Source organism: Dipodomys spectabilis, unplaced genomic scaffold (assembly GCF_019054845.1).
Source record: "Dipodomys spectabilis isolate Male_0828 unplaced genomic scaffold, ASM1905484v1 ptg000112l, whole genome shotgun sequence".
NCBI lineage: Eukaryota > Metazoa > Chordata > Mammalia > Rodentia > Heteromyidae > Dipodomys > Dipodomys spectabilis.
In genome coordinates, this window is record NW_024870789.1 from 2,975,475 (window position 1) to 2,994,595 (window position 19,121).

General features: G+C 53.3%; 1 protein-coding gene across 4 annotated transcripts in view; it reads right to left on the bottom strand.

The window, feature by feature from the left end:
• Nucleotides 1-19,121, bottom strand: part of Auts2 (activator of transcription and developmental regulator AUTS2) — an 834,018-nt gene that overhangs the window by 202,343 nt on the left and 612,554 nt on the right. For all 4 annotated transcript variants that reach the window (XM_042688154.1, XM_042688153.1, XM_042688152.1 and 1 more), the window contains one exon: nucleotides 5,834-5,863. In XM_042688154.1, the coding sequence (XP_042544088.1) occupies nucleotides 5,834-5,863 (30 nt within the window). The remainder of the gene's footprint in view (nucleotides 1-5,833; nucleotides 5,864-19,121) is intronic.

Genomic DNA, 19,121 nt, shown 5'->3' on the forward strand with positions numbered 1-19,121 from the left:
GGGAGGCGCCGAGGCAGAGGCCACCGTCCGTGTGCCCGGGGGTGGGGCACTACTACCTCCATGCCCATGCATGGAAGGCTGGCACTGTGGGAAACTGGTGGGAACTCCAGTAGGCTGAGCTGGAGGAAGCATGTCAAGGGGTCATGGCCCTAGAGAGAGGAAGTAGGCATGGGGTACGGCTAGGGAAGGAAGCAGGCATGGGACAGGGCCTAATTGGAAAAAAGTAGATGATGGGGTGGGGCCTAGCAGAAGTAGGTCATGAGGGCGTGGCCGAGCTAGAGGAAGTAGGTCACAAGGTCATTGGGTGTGGAGACCATGGTGCACACAGGCCACAGGCCTCAGCGGCTACAGTGCACAGGCCACAGTACACACAGACCACAGGCGTCTCAGGCCACGGTGCACCCAGACCACAGGCATTGTAGGCCATGGTGCATACTGACCATGGGTGTCTCAGGCCACAGTACACACAGACCACAGGCGACTCAGGCCACGGTGCACCCAGACCACAGGCATCGCAGGCCATGGCGTACACAGACCAAGGGCCTCCAGTTGCCTTTCTCGGGTGCTCTGTCCGGGGATGGAAAGCTGACCACCACAGTGACTCACCCAAACTCAGGGAAGCTCACGCATGGCACAAAGTGGCAGGAGCTAGAGGGTTCTGAGTCAGGGGATGCGCTCCTCAAAGTGTCTTCTTATGATCAGTTGTTCAGATTGACCCTAATCTCATTTTCAAGAAACTAGTAGCAAAAAAAAAAAAAAAGAAAGAAAGAAACTAGGAGCATCTATGTTTTTAGGCTAAGCAGTGAGGGAGTCAAAAAAAAAAAAACAATGGAAAGTCCTATAAGCATCTCAGTGGTTCTAGTCCGTCATTCCGCTGACTTCAACATGTGCGCTCTCAGCAGGTCACTGACAAGCCATGATGGTTGCTCAGTCACTGACCTGCCATACAGGCTTATGGCTGGCTCCTCAGCAGGGTAGGGATGCTCTGTGACATGAGGCCAGTTCCACCTTCCCAGCAGTGACAATACAGAGTGAGCCTGGGGCTTGTGGCTCACCCCTGTAATCCCTGCTACTCAGGAGGCTGAGACCTGAGGACTGCAGTTTGAAGCCAGCCGGAAGTTGAGTTGTGGCTCAAGCCTTGAACAAAAAGTTCAGGGACAGCACCCCAGCCCTGAGTTCAATCCCCAGAGTCGGCACAAAAAATAATAATAACAATTTCCAGGGGAAACAACTCAAGGATGCCAGCGATGGGAATTTCAGGAAGTCGTGATGCCATGCAGACAGACGGCAGCTGGAATAGCAGGAACGTGATTTTGCCCCAGACAAGGTTTGGAAAGGGGAAGTGGAGGTAAGGGGAAGGCATCATGGAAACTCAAAGCCAAGAACTGTCCAAACTGCCCCCAAAGGGAACGCACTGATAAATGGCTGCAGAATGTTTGATGACTAACAAACTGTGAGAAACACAGAAGCCCGAGGAAGAGCCTGTGCATGTGCTTGGGGGGGGAGGAGGCACCAGGGAGAGGCCCGGGGCTGCTGAGGTATCCCTGGGTTCCAAGGCCAGGCCTCTGGACTTGGTTCACCCATGCGCGGAAGGGTTCTGGGGAAAGGAAATGCATTTCTTCACACTCCCGAACCTAAAATCTGTATTCCTGTCATGGGTGACAGTGGTTTGTGTTGTTGCTGTGAACTTTGGAAGGGTGGAGATGATTCCTTTCCTGGGTGGCAAATGAGGACAGCACCCCAACACCGTCTCCTGACCCGGACAGGCCTTCCAAACCAAGGACAGTGGTTCCAGAAGCAACAGCTTCTGGAATGTTGCTGAGGCCGCACAAACTTCACCGCGGGTGAATCTCGGCCAGTGGAGGAAGGCTCTCTTCCACAGTAAGCACCAGCCACAGGCCCCTGGCTTCCATCTGACATCTCAGCAGTTTCTGGGTCTTTCCTGAGCCAAGTTAGGTGTGCGGTTTGTGAGGCGTTGGGAATATTAGCCTCTGAGGGTTTTCTTAGAATCTGCCCTCTCTCACACAAGTGAACACATTTTATTATGAATTAAACATGAGATTGCACCTGAAGTGTGTGGGCCGGGGAAGGGAGAGTGGACAGAGGCCATCAGTAGAATCTCAGATGAATCAGCCAGTGTCCTGGGCCGCACTGGGCCTTGGTGAGCAGGGCTCGGGAAGCCAGCATTTCCCCCAAGGTGGCCATCCCCCTGGTCCACAGCTGAGTGGGGACCAGCCACCAGGGCATGTGTGCGTCTGTGGGGGGAGGTGGCATTCGGATGCAATCGTACAGCTATCTACAGATGTACATGCGTGTGGTCACTGTGAAGGTAGAACATGGCTACAGCTACCACACCCTTCTGCGAAGCAGCGAAAGTTTCAAGAGAGCCAACATGGAGAAAGAAAACATTTCTCTCTGACATTTGTGCCAAAGTGGTAGCTCTTAAAACCATTTTTAAAAAAAATGCAATGATTTGAGCCCTGCCCAGAAGTCCTGACTCAGATCTTTCTTTCTGAGCCTCAGTGAATGGTGCTGCCAAAGGCTGGGGAGCCCTCCCCCCGATGGCGCTGGCCTGTGCCCACCCCCCCCCCCCCGCGTCCTTGCCCCCACTGTCTCCCTCCCTCTGCTCACACCCATAGGGGAGCCCCATGTTCTCATAAGTGCTGTCATTTCGGGAATCCTTCAAAGTTTCTGCGTGGTTCGACTCAGCCTACAGGCAGAAGGAGGCTGGGGAAGGAGGCTGAGCCTCGGATTCCAGAGAGGACGCCAGGCTTCCGCTCTCCGGGAGCTTCTCTCCTTTGCTGCAGGGCACACACGTGCGCACCTGCGTGTATCAGGAGCGAGAGTAAGGTGGCGGCGGCGGAGCCCTTCCCACCGGCCAGGCGCTGAGCCAAGGGTCCCCGCCCAGTGGTCGCCAAGCAGGGGGATCTGTGTCAGCCACATTTCTCAGATGAGAGAAACCAAGGCCACAAAGCAGGGATAGAGTTAGAGGCACAGCCTGGGTTGATGACTCCAAGGACGGCAGCCTGAGAGCAGGGAGCCTTCTACAAAAAGAAAGTGGGTGGGTGCACAGAGAATTGTTGGAGTGTGCAAGTACTGGGGCTTGAACTCAGCCTCATACCTTCACTGGGCTTTTTCGTTCAAGGCTAGAGCTCTACCACTTGAGCCAAACCTCCACTTTTGGCTTTTTGCTAGCGTGGTGGAGGTGGAAGAAGAGGAGAAGGAATAGAGGGAAGAGGAGGAGGGGAGGAAGGAAAGGAGGAGGGGAGGAGGGTGAGGAGGAGGGGAGGAGGGAGAGGAGGAGGAGGAGCAGGCTGACTTCACCGGCATGGGCTGTATCCTGCGCTGAGGGAGGGCTCCGTGTTTTCAGCCTTTCCCAGTCACTTCCACATTAATTAGTAAGGGTATCATTTTATAAATTACAGCTCCGTATCAGAGGAAAGTAGAGTTTATCTTAATTCAGTCAGCTGCGTGAGATGCAGTGCCCTAATTTTAGCCTGGCGCTTCTGGGATCCCCATGGGGTGTGGAATTGACAGGTCTCCGTGGAGGAATCCCCACGGGCCTGGCGAGTCTCCTGTTTGCCTCCAGCAGCCATCCTGGTGGGACGTGGACCTGAGTGGCATCTGGCTTACCATTAGCAATTCAGATTTGGATGCGAATCCTCCAAGCAGCACAGCAAGGCGGCTGTGGTAAGCTTTGGGGCCAGGAGAGGCAGAGCCATGGGGCAGGTTGACAGGAGCAGAGCCTGGACGGCCGGGCTTGCTCAGAGGTGGTAAAGACTGGACAATCTGGGTCCAACAGCAGAAGGCTGACAGGCTCAGAGACAACTGTGTGCAGTAGGCCCTGCGGCAGCGACAGAGACCACCTGCTCCTGCGGGGAGGCCCCGGGAGATGTACCTGCATGGAGACATGCTCTGGGCCCCAGAGTCTTATTGTCACTGTGTGCTTGGACCTCCTTCAAAGGACTCTCCATTACTGACCCGAGTCATTTGCCCAGCGTCTGCTTTCTGTTGGAAATCTAGGAAGCGGTCGCTGGGGAGTACTCAGTACGCAGGAAGCACCCCGGGCCCTCTGACATCCACAGGCAGCTTAATAGTAGATGAGGCCTCTGCCACCTTCTCTTACGTGGGACGGACATGCTCTTACTCCATCTAGGAAGACGAGAGCAGGGCAGGAGAGAAGAGAGAGCCCAGGCCGGGCGCTGGTGGCTCACGCCTGTAATCCTGGCTCCTCAGGAGGCTGAGATCTGAGGATTGCAGTTCAAAGCCAGCCCAAAACCAGCCCAAAGCCATCCAAGGCAGGAAAGCCCATGGACTCTTATCTCCAATCACCACCAGAAAACCGGAAGTGGCGCTGTGGCTCAAGTGGTAGAGCGCTAGCCTTGAGCTGAAGAGCTCAGGGACAGCGCCCAGGCCCAGAGTTCAAGACCCATGACCAACCAAAAAAAAAAAGAAAAAAGAGAACCCAGGTATAGAGGGACATCAACCTCTGCCCGAGGCCCCAGCAATGCCAGGGGACAGGCTCCATGGGGATCAGCATGTGCGGTGGTGACCACGCCACGAACTCCGAACCCTCACAGCCCCCCGGGCTTGTCTCAGCACCCACACTACCAGCTGCTGGCACCCCAGGAGTCCCACTGCAAGGAGCCAGGATGGCTGGGGCCGGAGGCAGGAAGGGCCTACTTGTCAGTTAAACAAAAGAGTAATCGGCAGCCCTGCTCCAGTGTGTACTTTCCCTGTCACCCAACAGCCCATTACCGCGTCACAGCGCCGCGCCCTCACACAGGTCACTCTGTTTAAAATGACACGGTTAACGCACATGTCAGCGGCTGACAGTCCCCGCCGTCCTTCAGAGAGGAAAAGCTGCAGGCGAGGCCCGCTCTTATCTGGGGACGCGCACGGGTCTGTCATCCAAGTCAGGCAGAACATGATTTCTCCCGAGAGCACTTTTTTCATTTCCAGATTTTAAGAAAATCAAATAAGCACCATTTGTCTTCATCTGAATATGCTTGACCTGCTCAAATGACGATGTCTCGCATTTTCTAACGGGCTACATATGCTGAATGCGAATGAGCGGCGGGGCAGAGCGCGCGGCTTCAGATCTCTTTGGGAGCTGGCCGTGGAGGAGGAAGGGCGGTCGGGGCTGGGTGTTCAAACTCACTAAAGGCCAAACCCACACACTGCACCAGGGCCGGGGGTCCAGGCCAGACCCAGAGGTGGGTGAGGGGAGGACCAGCCTGTGAGCCATACCAAGCCATAGTGAAAGCACAACATTGGGTAACTAACTCTTCAAAAGGTAGAAAACATGGACTCCGGTTGGCAGAGAGGATGGCGAGGCAGAAATAGTGGACACAGCCTTTGGCTTCACTTTACCAGGTTTGCACTGATCTCCGGACTGCTCCTTTTGTCCTCGTGGCACGGGGTGCAGAGGTGGGCGCCAGCCTTGAGACTCGGGGTGCACCTGCTGGAAGGATAGCCCCCCATCCCCGACCCACCCCTCCACATCAGACACATCACCCAGTAAGGCCTGTGCAGACAGAACATCGTAGAACAGGTGGGCTGGTAGGTACACCCTAGCGTGTTTCACGTGCCCGTCTTCACAACCTCTTGGGGCGTGGGAGTCACTTTCTACAGAGCAGACCTCATGTGGTGCAGACAGTGCTAAGGGGCTTGTTTGAAAGACTGGATGTCACACTGTAGGAGGCGTCTCTGAGCACAGCGGCCGCCCGCCCTGCACCCCTTAGAGGCTGGCAGGACCACAGTGTGTGGTGTGCTGTGTGGGGTGTGTGGGTGCGCAGTGTGCATATGTCGTGTACAGATGGGCATGTCTTACCTTCTCTTCCTGGTCGCTGTCACTGTCACACTGAAATGAAGATGAGAGACGAGAAGTTAGGCCAGGGCTCATGCTTTGACTTGGAGACCCCGCCTGTCCCCCCAAAAGGCATGACAAAGGAGGGTGGTGCTCCGTGGAGCTGGACAGAATGCGTTCTGTCCTGGGGCTGACAGGCACCATGGAAGGGAAACGCCATCTGGAAGCAGGTGGTGGTCCTGCTGATTCCCCGGCCCTGCGCCCCGTGGCTTCTGCCACCGTGGGGCACAAGGAGCTCTATCACCCCGGGAGCTCCGCCACTGCCTGGCAGTGTGTGCATGCAGGAGCCATCCTTGCCGGGGGGACACGTGGCCATGGGGCCACAGAGAGCCACCCCCACCATGGGGACACGGCCCTTTCATGGGATCCAGAGCAAAGCCCATCCCCCAGGGAGCCACTGGGGCTGTCTCTGGGGACACCACAGCCTCTGGGTGTCACATGCGTCTGTGGGGACCCTGGCAGGCAGGGCCACACCTGTGATGCCTGAGAATGGAGACACTCCCTACAGAAAACATGCCAGGGGTAAAAGGTCGGCTAATCAATGACAGTGTAGCCAGCAGAGTCACACCTTGGCTAACGGATCCCAAAGTCCCTCTGTGGACCTGGGTAGGGGGAGGCACAAAGCCAGCGTGATAATGAACCCAAAGTGCTGGGTTGTCAGCTAGAAACCCAGAGGGAAAGAGCACAGCTTGTTAGAAATCCAGAGTGCTTTGTGGCCGGCTGTGGTGGTGCCCACCTGTAATCACAGCACTCGGGAGGCTGAGGCAGGAGGATTGAGAGTTCAAGGCCAGCCTGGTAGATCTGCCCAACATCTTGTTTCAAATACTAACTAAATAAAGAAATAAAAAAGCGGAGGGCCCTGTTGATCCAGCACTGCTGGCAATCAGAGCGAGGGATGCTTGGATAACCACAGGCCCCTGGAGAAGGCACGGCACCACACAGAGGACTGACAGGCCCAGGGCCCTACACAGCTCAGGCTCCAGCCAGGGAGCACGGGGGACATGCGCAGAGCTGAGCAGTCGGAAGAGGACCCGCGTGGGTGGTGGAGACCACACCACGCAGGGGACGGTGATGGGGAGAACGTGTTGGCAGCCTCAATGCTGTCTGTACCAGGATGGTGCCCGGTGAGGGAGGGAGACAGATGGCGGAGCTGTTCTGACGAGAGAACCAACAGGACTCGCTCACACGGGGCGCGGGAGGGGAGACGGCGCGGAGTCTGCTCCATGCCAAGATTTTAGTGTGGCCACCTGGACTTGCGAGCTGATGCATCTAGGAGCAGAAATGGGGAGTGGATCTTCCTCAGGCTCTCGCTGCTGGATGGAGACCTACAGCCACGAACAACTGCTTTTCCCTCATCTCTACCTTCCAAGAACTGGAGGCTGAAAAAGGTAAATATTCTCTTTCCCGGGTTTCCTTGAAGCTTAGCATGGCCATAAGACCTATTTTTCAGCCACTGAGATTTGAAGTCTGCTGAAAGTTCCAGAATAAATAAAAAAGCTCAAGGAAAGGAGAAAAGGATGGGAAGGGATGAGGATGTGATGTCTGGATCCCCTACAGCTGTGGTGCAAAACGTGGCAAAGCCTAACCACCCATTGGGAGGTGAAACTGGAGGAAGATCAAGCCAGGGAACCATCTAGAACAGCCTGCTTCTGGACCTTTCTGTTCAGAAAACAATACGTCATCAAATGGTTTAAGCTACTGCTGGAGTGCTTTCAATGGAAGGCAACAAAGCACCAGGCAAGTGACTCTGCTAGTGTAAGACCGATCATGGGGCTTGGCCTCTACCCACCCCCACACCGTGCCACGCCACGCCATATTTCTTATCATGTGTCAACAGCACAGTGATGTGTATCAGTCATTATTAGGTACCAGGAAAAAGTAATATGAAATACATCAGAAAGGCAACACACACACACATTACAAGGAATGACAAAGAAAAATACATAGCTTCTTAATCAAAACGAAAAATGAGACGCACAACTCACATTTTTTGAAAAGAGGTAAGAGAACACTCTGTCCACATCCCATTCTTTGACAAGAACATTCTAGAAGGTCCCTTGCGATTGCAAGCGGTGCAAGGAGGCCTGTACCAGTGTGTCTTGGTGCCACAGGGTTGTCAGACATCGAATGGCAGTGATTTGGCCAGGCCGGGATCACCATTTCCCACAGAGCTCAGCTGGTCTCTGTCCTCCCTGCCTGACAAGTGCGTGTCGATGACATCAGTCACGTAGGGTAGAAGTCATGGACGGTGCCTGTCATGTATGGTGTAAATCATTGATGGCGTAAGTCACGGATGGCATCGCATATGGTGTAAAGTCTCGGTGGCGTAAGTCGAGGGAGAGGAGAGAGCAGGCGATGCAGACGCTGAGGGCTTGGAACAACAGAAGGGACTGCGAGTTCTGCTGGCGCCCAGCGCGGCGCAAGCTCGACCCGCTCCTCTCCCCCGCTCGGATCGTCACGGTGACAGCTGAAGGCCCCAGGATGCGGCTGTGTGTGGTGGCGGGCGGGCGGGCGGGTGGGGGGGAAGGACAGACCCCCCACCCCGTCCTCGGAGCATGGAGCTTTCCATCAAAGTGTTAAGCTCCCTGCTTTCCAGCAGTCCAGTTCTAATTTCAAGGTCCACTTAATTCTGCATCAAGTAATTACTGCTATACCCAGAAGCACCTTGTCTCCAGAGCTAAGCATATGGCGCAGGGCTGAGGCCTACTGGTGCCCATTATGGAAGCAGCACGGGTGCCAAGCCCATTACAGCCGCGTGGGCCCACGCCACACGCGGGTGAGTGACGGCTCTGCCCAGGCCGCGCTGGAGCGTGCCAACGCAGCCTGGCTGCCCGGGGCCGCATGGTGCACTCGGCAAACGCTTCCCTGTCTGGTATTAAATTCCCACACTGACCCCAGGACTCCGCCGTGAGCTCTGCAGGAGCGCGCCATCCAATTTACAGCTCTGCTCTCTGGAGCCTGGAGTGCCAGCCCCTGGCAGAGACGGATGGTGGTCAGCCCTTCCAGCTCATAAATTATGCAAAGGCAATAAATGCACTCGGCAAACAGGGCTGCGTTTGCCCAGCCTGGCTCCAAGCACACTGCATAAAAAAAAGAAGTCTGACACAGACAAGGGGTCTATTGCACCATAAAGGGTCTGTTGACAAGCTGACAGAGGCCCCTGGCCCTCAGGGGGTCTCTGCTTGGCTGTGGGGCTTCACCGGCTGCGTTATGATAAGGGAGTCTGTGTTGCGGAGTCGGGTGGGGAGAATTCCTGCCTTTCATATGCTGTGGGGTTGCATGCCACTGCTCTGAGATGTGAGATGTGTGGGGCTTTGCCCAATGATCCTCAGTCACTGACGGTCAAAAAAGATGTGGCTGCCCAGCCCCCACACAGCCACATCACTGTGGAAGCTCACCAGCAGCCACCTCCTGGCTCAGGTGATGTTTTGCAGGAGGCTAGGAAGTAAAATGCCCAACACAGAACTGGGGTTCCCCCTGACCTTGGCTGCTGCCAGCATTCTCACCCAGGGTCCGGATTTGGCTTGTGTGGCACACCAACCCCCAATTAAAGGAGAGAGATGTCCGTGGCACATTTCTGAATTCCCTGAGAGAAGCTGTAGATATTTCCCTCTATTCTACAGAACGAGGAATATAAAAGGACTGTGAATGTGTCCACCCAAGGACCCGTGCCCACTCAAGTCTTCAGGCCACTGAACGCAAAGGGCAGGGCAGAATGCTTGCAATCCGAGCTGCAGCTCTTGCATGCAGAATCTGGAAGGGACGTCCCATAAGAATCTTTCCCAGTCAAGTTCCGCCCCTTCAACTCTTCAAACCAGCAACCAACCTGCACCACAACTCCCCCCTCCTAAACATGCATATTTCTGCTTGTCATCCTAGTTACTCTGGAAGCGGGGATGGGAGATCATGGTTCGAGGCTAGCCCAGGTGGAAGGGTCCATGAGGCCCCTTTGCAACCAATAGCTAGATGCAGGAGCCTGAGTCTGTCACTCTAAGCCTGTGAGAGGCTGGGATTTGGGAGGATCGCAATCCCGTGTTTGGACAGCAACGCTTGCACGCCTCCATGTACATTGAAGAGGCTGAGCGGCATGACTCCAGCTACCACAGGAAGATGGAAATAAACGGATCAAAGTCCAGTAGGACTCCTAGGTGGGAAGCAAGACCCCAGCTCAAAAGGAATGTAGCTTAGTGTAGATTACAGGCCCTGAGTGCAAACTGCAGTTCTACTGAAAGAAACCAATGAAGTACTTATTTGATACATTAAAAAAAAAAATCTTGGGTATACACTGCTAAGATATTTCTATGACTTTTCTAGTCTTTTCTGTTGAGCCACATACAACTCTCCTCATCCTTCATACAAGCATTGTAAGAGGAAAAAAAAAACCTAATTCCTAATAATTAGTTAGCCAGCTCTCATATTCATATGACGTGCTGAGGCTACTTGGCCTGGAGCATGGCTTTACAAGATGGCCGCCTTGTCTTACCAACCCCCCCACCCCGCCCCGCGGCCCTGCCCTGTGTTCCCACAACTCTCCATAGATGTCCTGAGGGATTTCCTACACGCACACCATGGGCTTGTACTTCCCTGGATTCCTGGTGGCCTTCCTTCCTTCCTCCTCTCCCCCCCGTCCTCTGCTCAGTCTCTGATGCCTCTGCCCCCCGTTGTAATGTCTCTATATGCTGAGGTCCAGGGGAACTCTTACCACCCGTGGTTCTGCCCATGTTTACATGCTGAGACTATACCCTCTCTATGCGGTGACAGCAGGAAAGTCCCTTAAACTCTTGGATCCACAGTCTAGCTGGAATAGTAGCAGTTGCAAATACTAAGGTAGGAGTCAAATGAGTTACACATAGGAACAACCTGGAGGGTCACAGAGCAGCTTGTGCGCGGATGGTGAGTTCTCCCGCCAGTGTCTCCTTGCCCTCCTCAATCAAGCCAGCCACACCGGACGCCACCTATGCTCAGACCAGGCCTGTGCCTCCCACAGCCTCCTGGGAAAGTGTCCCCGAAAGCTTCATTCAGGCATATGGACAAGACTTGTCACCCCTTGACACCATTCCCTACATATCTGTTTTCTCCACACCCACTGCTTTAGCTCAGGGCTTTATTTTTCCAAGAGGCTGGATGGAGTGTGGTTCAAAGGGTAGGGTGCCTGGCCAGGAAACATTCAGCCCCGAGTTTGAACCCCCCTCCCTTTACCCCCAAAGAGTCCGATGGCTGTATTCCGGGCCCCACAGCTACTTCCTCTAATACAGGTTACAAGCAGAGCGGACGTCCCCAGCTCCCATCTGATGGTCACACTCCCCAGGCCCAGGAGACATGCTACATTCTCCTTCCAGCCTCTCCCTCCGCACAGGGCCACCACAGTGCTCTGTGACCAATGCCCCAGGCTTGCTTTGCTTCTTTCAATTCCCAATACTTTAGGGAGTGGCACTTTTGTAAAATATAATAACGAGAACCAAGGATGGTGGCTCACACGTGTAGCCTCAGCCTCTTGGACTTGGGTGACTTGGTGGCAGCCCATTTGAAAAGAAAACAAGGTGTATATGGATGGTATGTGTGTGGGGAGGGGGGTTGGATTAAATTTGTGGAAAACCCAAATCTATGCTACGGCCTTTCTTTCCCAGGATCACAGTATTTACTCTGAACATCCACACTAGCTCACAGTTCCCGGCTGGCCCCGCTCCGCACCCTCGTGAGGGCCAGCCAGGCCATCAGGTCTCTGCCTCAGCTTGAGGAGATCTTCCTCCTCCGGAGCCAAAAAGGACTTGTGAGGCCCTGGGCTGTGTCTCTCTGGTGTCTGACTCGCTGCCCCAGGACCTCGTTGGGGCTCAATGACACAGTGAAGTTCAACAACCTCATTCTTCCTGAGAATTGTTCTGATACTCTATAGCTTGAGCAAAGCATGCTTTAAAAGGCAGGGAGCCACAGAGACCGAGGAGAGGGGTTGATTGGACCACTCAGGGCTGGAGCACACCCACAGGGTTGGAATTATTAGTAGAGCTACAAGGAGGGGGCCCAGCAGAAAATGTCTCCCACTGAAGTGTCCCCAAGATGTGATTACGACTGTATTGTACTCCCTCGAGAGGAAGCCTTCCTCATTTCCTGTGAAAAATCTCAGTGCGTGTGTTTTTAAGACTTGGTCTGGAGAAATGCATCAGGATCTGCTGCACCTATTCTCGTGCTGAGAACGGTGGCGGGGAAGACAGCGGCCTACGCCCTGAGGGTCTCCCTGAGCTGGGATGCGTGCGTGCGCAGGGGCAGCGACTGCTGGGCATATCACGCGCGGCGACATTGAGGAGGACACGGCTCTCTATTCTGCTCAATGGAGCTTGCTAGAACAGTTATTTCGCCTCTCCAACCCATTCATCATCGCCACCAAAGATGTCATGGCTGAACACCACTGCCCAACAAAGTTATTTTATTCTTCTTTGTGCCGAGAGGAAATGAGAGGAAAACGAGGGGGACCCGACGTGTAAACGCCGGCGTCTAACATCAAGTGCAATTTAACTTCGCCACTCAGAAAACAAATGGACGCCCCTTTGGGGCTGGCGGCTTATCTGAGGCCATAAAGCCATCCCTCCCCTAAAAGCAATTTCAGGAGAAGCCACTTGCAGGAAACGTGGCATTTATTTCCTTATTTAAAGGAGTGGGGGAGCGGCCCAGTGGCTAGCCGAGAGCTGCCGCCATCTTCCTGTGTCGTAATGCCAGGCCTGCCTGGCGGGCTGCCGTTCTATGCCGCCCACCGAACCCCACTTCACGCTGGTGATGTGGCTCTCTAAGTGGAATTTAAAGCTACTGTGGGGCCCCGGAGATGAAAAGAATATTTGAACACTGAAGACAGTTTCAGGTATTTTTACGGATGGCCCTGGCTCCTCCAGGGTGAGAACACAGCTTATCCACCTGGGAAGCAGAGCCTTGAACATGGCTGCTCAGCTCCAGACAGCCCTGCAGGTCATACTGGGAGCCTTCCCATCTCTGGCTGCCCTGTGAGCATTGCCTGGAATTATCTGGAATTCTCCGTTATTCCCTACCAGTCCTGACTGGGGCATTTCTATACATTTAAAAGGGCCTGAGCTCAAATAACACAATACGCCCAGTGATCTGAGGGCTGAGGACACCCCTGGGCCCCCTCCAGGCCCTCCCCCATTTTTACTCTGCAACCAAGTGCCCACTGCGCTGGCCCTTCCAGACCACATTCATGCGGAGCGCAGATGCACTGCACGCATAGGCCAGTCGTCCACACCCGAAGTGCCCAGCTCACATGAACTCCTGGGCACACTCCATGCCCCCTTTCAAAAACAACCTGAATACTGGGGTTTCCACTGCATGGTTAAATGGTGCTGGGCTCTAGGGCAGGAGGGGACAGGGAATATGTCACAAATCTCTTGAGAGCTCACCCCACAGGACTTCACCAAGGACCAAGTTAGCTATCACACACTTCATTTACAAGAAAGAAGGTGACATTTTGCCAAGCCTAAACATACATCAACGCCAGAGATGAAACTGACTTAAAAGCCAGAGCCCAAAGCCTTGCTGGTGGCTGGACTCAGGAATCCGTGTTTCTTGTTCAAAGGTAAAGAAAGCTGAGCATGTCAGGCTGGGCGATCGTGGGCGATCTATTTCTCTGAAGCCCCGGGCAGCAGGTCCTTTGCCTCTCTGATTGATTTACCGATCCCCAGTCATCAATAGTATTAATCCTGACCTGCCCAGGGACCGATTACAAACGACTTTGAAGCAGTTTATTAGGAATCCACATTCTTCTCCAGGGGGGCTGGGCGGGCTCCGAGGACTCCCGTGTGTGTGCTGTGCTGTGCACAGGGGCCGAACCCCCAGTGTCACAACTGACGTTTGGGTTTTTTCCTTTGGAGTCCTGAGTGAGCTCCCACAGCCCACCCCTGTGGAGGACCGAAAAAGGAAAGAGTACGTGATGGGTTAAAATAATAGGAGAGTCTATTTTTTTCCCGCGGTGTTGTGATCCGTGTCGGCCGCCCTGAGCCTCGCCCCGTTCCTCCCTGCCTGGGAAGCCAATTGCTCTGATTGCAGTGATATGAACGAGCTAAAATGACTTGCCCTTGCTTGTGAGGCAAATGGAACATGCTAATAGAACTTATCGCATTACCCGCTGCAGAAGTGCCATAGCTCATTACTTTAAGATAAAAGAATATCATCGCAGACGGCAAGCAGAATTGACTTTCGGAGGCCCGGCTTGATGATGATTTAATCAACTGCTCTCTTTCACTTCTCATCGCTGGGCCTGTCGCTTTCCCAGGTGCCGTTAAATGAGACACTCAGAAAAGGAGCGGAGGGAAAGAAATTGCTGTCATTACTTTTCAAGAAAGGAGGTATGCAAATGTGCGACAGAAAGATTGCGTTCATAATGGCCGGGGTAAAATACAAGGATCAGCTTGACAGGTGAGGGCAGGCTATTTGTCTGTCCTTAAAGCAGAGCCGTGGGCCTCGTTGAGGGAATGTGCTCCGTAAGAGAAACTGCAAATGAGAGGCCTGGCGGCCAAGGTCCAGGCTGGAGCGGCGAGGGGAGGGGAGCTGCAGACTCAGCAGGCCCAAGCCACGCAGGTAGATAAGGAAGCGTGGGCCATAGGCTCTCTGACAACTCTGCATTTTTGTCCTTCAGCTGTACCCACAGTGCCACGTGGCCCAGGGTTGAGTCCTGCATCTTCTGCCTACAGCCTAGGAGGCCTCTTCATCTCTTTGACCCTCTGCCGTGCTTCTGTGGAGGAGGGAGACTCAGAGCAGCTATTGTAGGTAATGGGGAGCATGAACCCAGGTCCTGAACCCCCTGAGCACCAGGTGTATGGCAGTGCGCCACCAGCATGCACCTGAGGTCAGGAAGCATGGCGCATGCCTCCCTCTGCACAAGGTCTCTGGCTCACCTCGGGCTGCTCACCCTCCCTCCGCACACCTGATTCTCTCTGATCTCACAAAACTGCATCCTGCTCCCCTTAGACTGCCGTATGCAGTCCCTAGGTCCACCCAGGAGGGCCCAAGCACCCCCAAAAGATGTACCGTGTCTGCACCCCTCATGCCCCTCCTTCCAGGTCCCCACTTCCCAGGCTGCCCACGGTACTCCAGACCTGGCTGGAAGGCCTTTGTGGTGGTGTGGGGCTGCTAGGCAGGCCGTCTACCACTGGAGCTATGCCCCCAGCCCTCTCTGCATTTAGTTATTATTATTTTTAATATCGTCTGGTATTTATGCCCATGCCAGACACGAATCCTGCAATAGGCTCAGCACACTCTGCAGCCTTTGCAAGGTTCTTGAGCTGGTCCCATCCCTGCGAGTCCTTGTAGGTAACCAGGACAACCTGCCACCCACCTGCAGGCAGGGCCTGGAGCCAGCGCATGCCCAGCGTGTACCTGAATCACAGGAAGTGCTTACTAACTCTGGGCGGAATGGGTTCAAATCCCAGCCACGTAGGTTTGGGGGTGGGGACTTTGTGTCCTGGATCCATGCTCTTTTAAGCCATAAATGGGAATAACACATTTTTTGGCATTTTTTGTTGTTAGATTTAAGTGCATGTAAACTCATTCACAGCCAGGAAGAAACACTAACTTTTCCATGAAAGATATGTTACATCACACACAGAAATGAATAACTACTTAATAATTACTGAAATGGTGGGTTGAATTAGTGCCATTTTATTGCCACAAGGAAAATATTGCATAATATTTTTGTGAAGTTTTCTGCTTGGGAGGTTTTTGAAGATGATGTTAAGGCTTCAGAAAAGCAAAGCAACCACCAAGACAAAGAAAAACAAGCAGAAACTAGCACCATGAGAACCCTTCCAGCAAGGCAGTATGGTGGGCCTGCACGAAGCCTGGGCACAATTATTTTTACTTTTTAAGTGAATATCCCTGGACTTAAATCTCCAAGCAGTGGCTGGTAACTAGAGTAAAAGGCACAGATATACAATGTGGGTGGTGAACTCGTAAGGCTTTGACGTTTTTCAAATGCTTGCTCCAATTCAAACAAGCTCATTGGGGTGGGAGGGGAAACACCAGCAATCCACTGGTACACGCAGAATGCTGCCCAGAGGCCCTGACAAGCAGAATCGGGGGAACTGTGCAGTCCCGCAGACGCTGCTCACACACCGGGTGGACTAAAGGCCTGATCAGAGCCACCAGCAGAGTAAAGAACAGGGGACTTTCCCAGCAGTCATTGCGCCAAGGGTGAAAGACCACAGCTAACATGTGGTGCTGTGAGACACTCAGACTGCTGTGCCCTCTGGGATACGAGGATGTGTCTGGCCACCCATGTGAACCTGTCTTGGCCACACTTCCGTTGTTGGCTTCCTGCACCGCCAGTGCTGTGGTGTGGCTTCTCTGAGTATGTCTCAGAGTTGGCTAACATCCTGCTCTAGCTTGCACATGGTCCCGAGTGAACATGTGGTAAATACATGTAGAGGAATAAATTAGGAAGTGACATTAACAGAACCCCCGAGGGAAGATGTCGTGTAAAGTGTCTAATTGGCGAGGTCAATGAAATACAGTGGCTCACACTTGCAATCCTAGCTTGTCGATCTAAAGGATCATGGTTTGAGACTAGTCCATAAAACTTCATCTCCAAAATAACTAGAAAGAAGTTAGGCTGGAGGCATGGTTCAAGTGGTAAAATGCCAGCCATGAACAAACAAGCCAATGGAGTTCAAGGCTCTGATTTCAAACACTGTCCTGGAAAAGAAAAATACACAGAGGTCAACAGAATAGACAGAAGTTATCTGTGGAAATAAAGAACTAGACAGAAAAGGAAATTACTTCGGGGTGAAAATCAATGCTAAGAAAACACCACCACACACTTCGCAAATCAGGCTGGAAGGTCCTTCTCTTAAGAAAACTAGGAAATGCAAAATCCTGACATCTTTTCACATTTGAGTTACTTCAAGCCAACTAAAGCGATTGGAATTGGAGAGGAAAGGGGAACATGGAGATAGCTGAGAAATGCTGAGATGATGGGGAAATGGAAAGGTGATGTGGAGTGACCTTTCACTGTGCTGGCACCAAGTGGCCACTCTATCCACTGTTCTCCAACCAGCTTTTCTTTTTTGTAAGAAAATGCATAATAACACACAGTTTAGCAAAAACAAATGTGTCTTGAGGCACAATGATTTATAGAGAAGACACAAAGACATCCTGAGCTACCACTGCGCTCTGCACCGCCTCTCTTTCCCTCCCAGGGCATTTGTGTTCCCCACGGCGCCCTCCACCCTGACACCTCCCTTTCCCTCCCAGGGCGTCCACATTTGTGTTTCCCACTGCGCCTCCACCCTCCGCTCTGATGCCTTCCCTCCCAGGCATCTATGTTTGTGTTCCCTCTGCAGACACCATTGTGTTCATAACTAGGATTTCCAACACCATCCTACCCAACAAAAGTCTTTCAGGATCACTTAAGAACCCAGCTTTCTGCATCGTAAACAAGGATGGGTAAGATTACTAGAAATTGTCTGTAAGAAAATACACATTTCCAAGATAAAAACACCCACTAGTCTGCCAGTCTCAAGTTTCCTGTTTTGACATATGATATGCAGTAATTTGGTATCCACCATCTCTTATTAGAAAATGAATGTGCTATTTTTTTCTGAATGCTGCAATTACAATAATTGAATTTAAAATGGGGATTGAGTTTCTCTATTTGGAGGAAAAGAATAATTGTGTATTTCTGATTAAAATCAAGGGGACTGAAAAGAGGTTGTACAAATTCCAGCTTCAGTTTCTCCCCACACCCCCCACCCCATGCCCCCACTGGCTCCCCGTGGGGCCAGGAGAGCCGTTAGCCAGAGCGGAGGCACACTGCAAGGAAGAAGAGGGCCAGGGCCTCTGTGGCAGCTCTCCCCCGGCCTGGCCTGCTTTGTCTCCTGGCCTCAGTTACAGCACCCATGACAGAGGCCAAAAGAGCACCCTGCACTGCCACGCCCACACCGTCACATCTTAAACGCCAGCCACCATGCAGTGCCCTGCTGTGCCCAAAAGTAAGAGTTAAAATGCAAGGAAAACAGACAACTCTGGGTTGGAAGGGCCTGTTCCCCTCTAGCCTGCTCGGGAGTGTTCTCATTTCTCCTCAGAGCCTCTCTGCCAGGAAGGGTGACGGCTAAGGGGGGCACAACACAGGGCTCCCCCTCCTTTGTCTCGCCCCCAAATGATGCTCCAGGCCCCTTTCAGGTTCAGCTGCAGGGAGTAAAAGGATAGCAAGGGGGAGCGTGTTCTCCGCTGCCTCACCGTCCTTTTATTTTTGAGGGTACCACCCAGTATCCTCAGCTCCCAGTTACTAAAAGCAAAGTCTACTCCTGCATGTGCTCCCCATAAGGCGACTTGCTCGGGGACAGCGACTGGGGCGGGCTTCTGCAGCACATGCTATCTTAATGGAGACATGGCAACACGGGTAGAGTGCGCCTGCGTGCACATGCATTCACACCTGCGGCCCACAGGGACATGCCCTTCACCCTGGGAGCCCTTCCCGGGACTTCTGCCAGCCCTGCCTCCCGGGTTGCCCACCCCCATCTGGCCCACACCGATGCCAAGCCAGGGCTCTGCTTTCTGTCCCTCTGCATTAGTTCATATTTTCAGAATTTTGTATCAATGGCATCACACAGTAAGCAGTCTTTGTCTGGTTTCTCATCCACTGCTTATGATCCTGACAACTAATTAAAAAGGAGCCTTCTCGCTCCCAGGCAGCAGCGTCCCTGAGGCCGCCCGGACGGTTTACTGCGGTCCCCCAGGACTAGGGCGATTACTGGCTCTGACTTGCCTCTTAGGCTTTATTATGTACTTCAGTAATCAATACGCACTTCTATGGCAGAGGGTTTATTTTGTGCTATAAATCCAAGGAGGAGAGCTCGGTATTAAGATGTCGGTGTGGATGGGCTCTGGTGCTCTGTAGCTACAAGGAGGACACAAGCCAACAGATTTAAATCGAAGAAGGTTACAGAGCAGTCCCTGCTCCTGGCTGGATGGCACTGATCGTAAAAGACTCCAGTGAGATGGACGGCGACTCTACCACTAGCCAATGGGGTGTTAGAGCAAACCCCCAAACCAAACAGGCTGGCTGCTCATCAGTCCTGAAAGAATTAGAAGCCCTGGCTGGGGCTCTGGGGAGCCCACACAAGGACGGTGTCAGCTGATGGCCCCGCTCTGGTTTGGTAGGCAGCCTCCTCTGCGGGGGCTTCCTGGTCTCAGGAGGCGCTTAATTCTCTGCCCAGCAACTCTGGCCCCCGGGCTCCGGGTAATTATCACTGGAGCT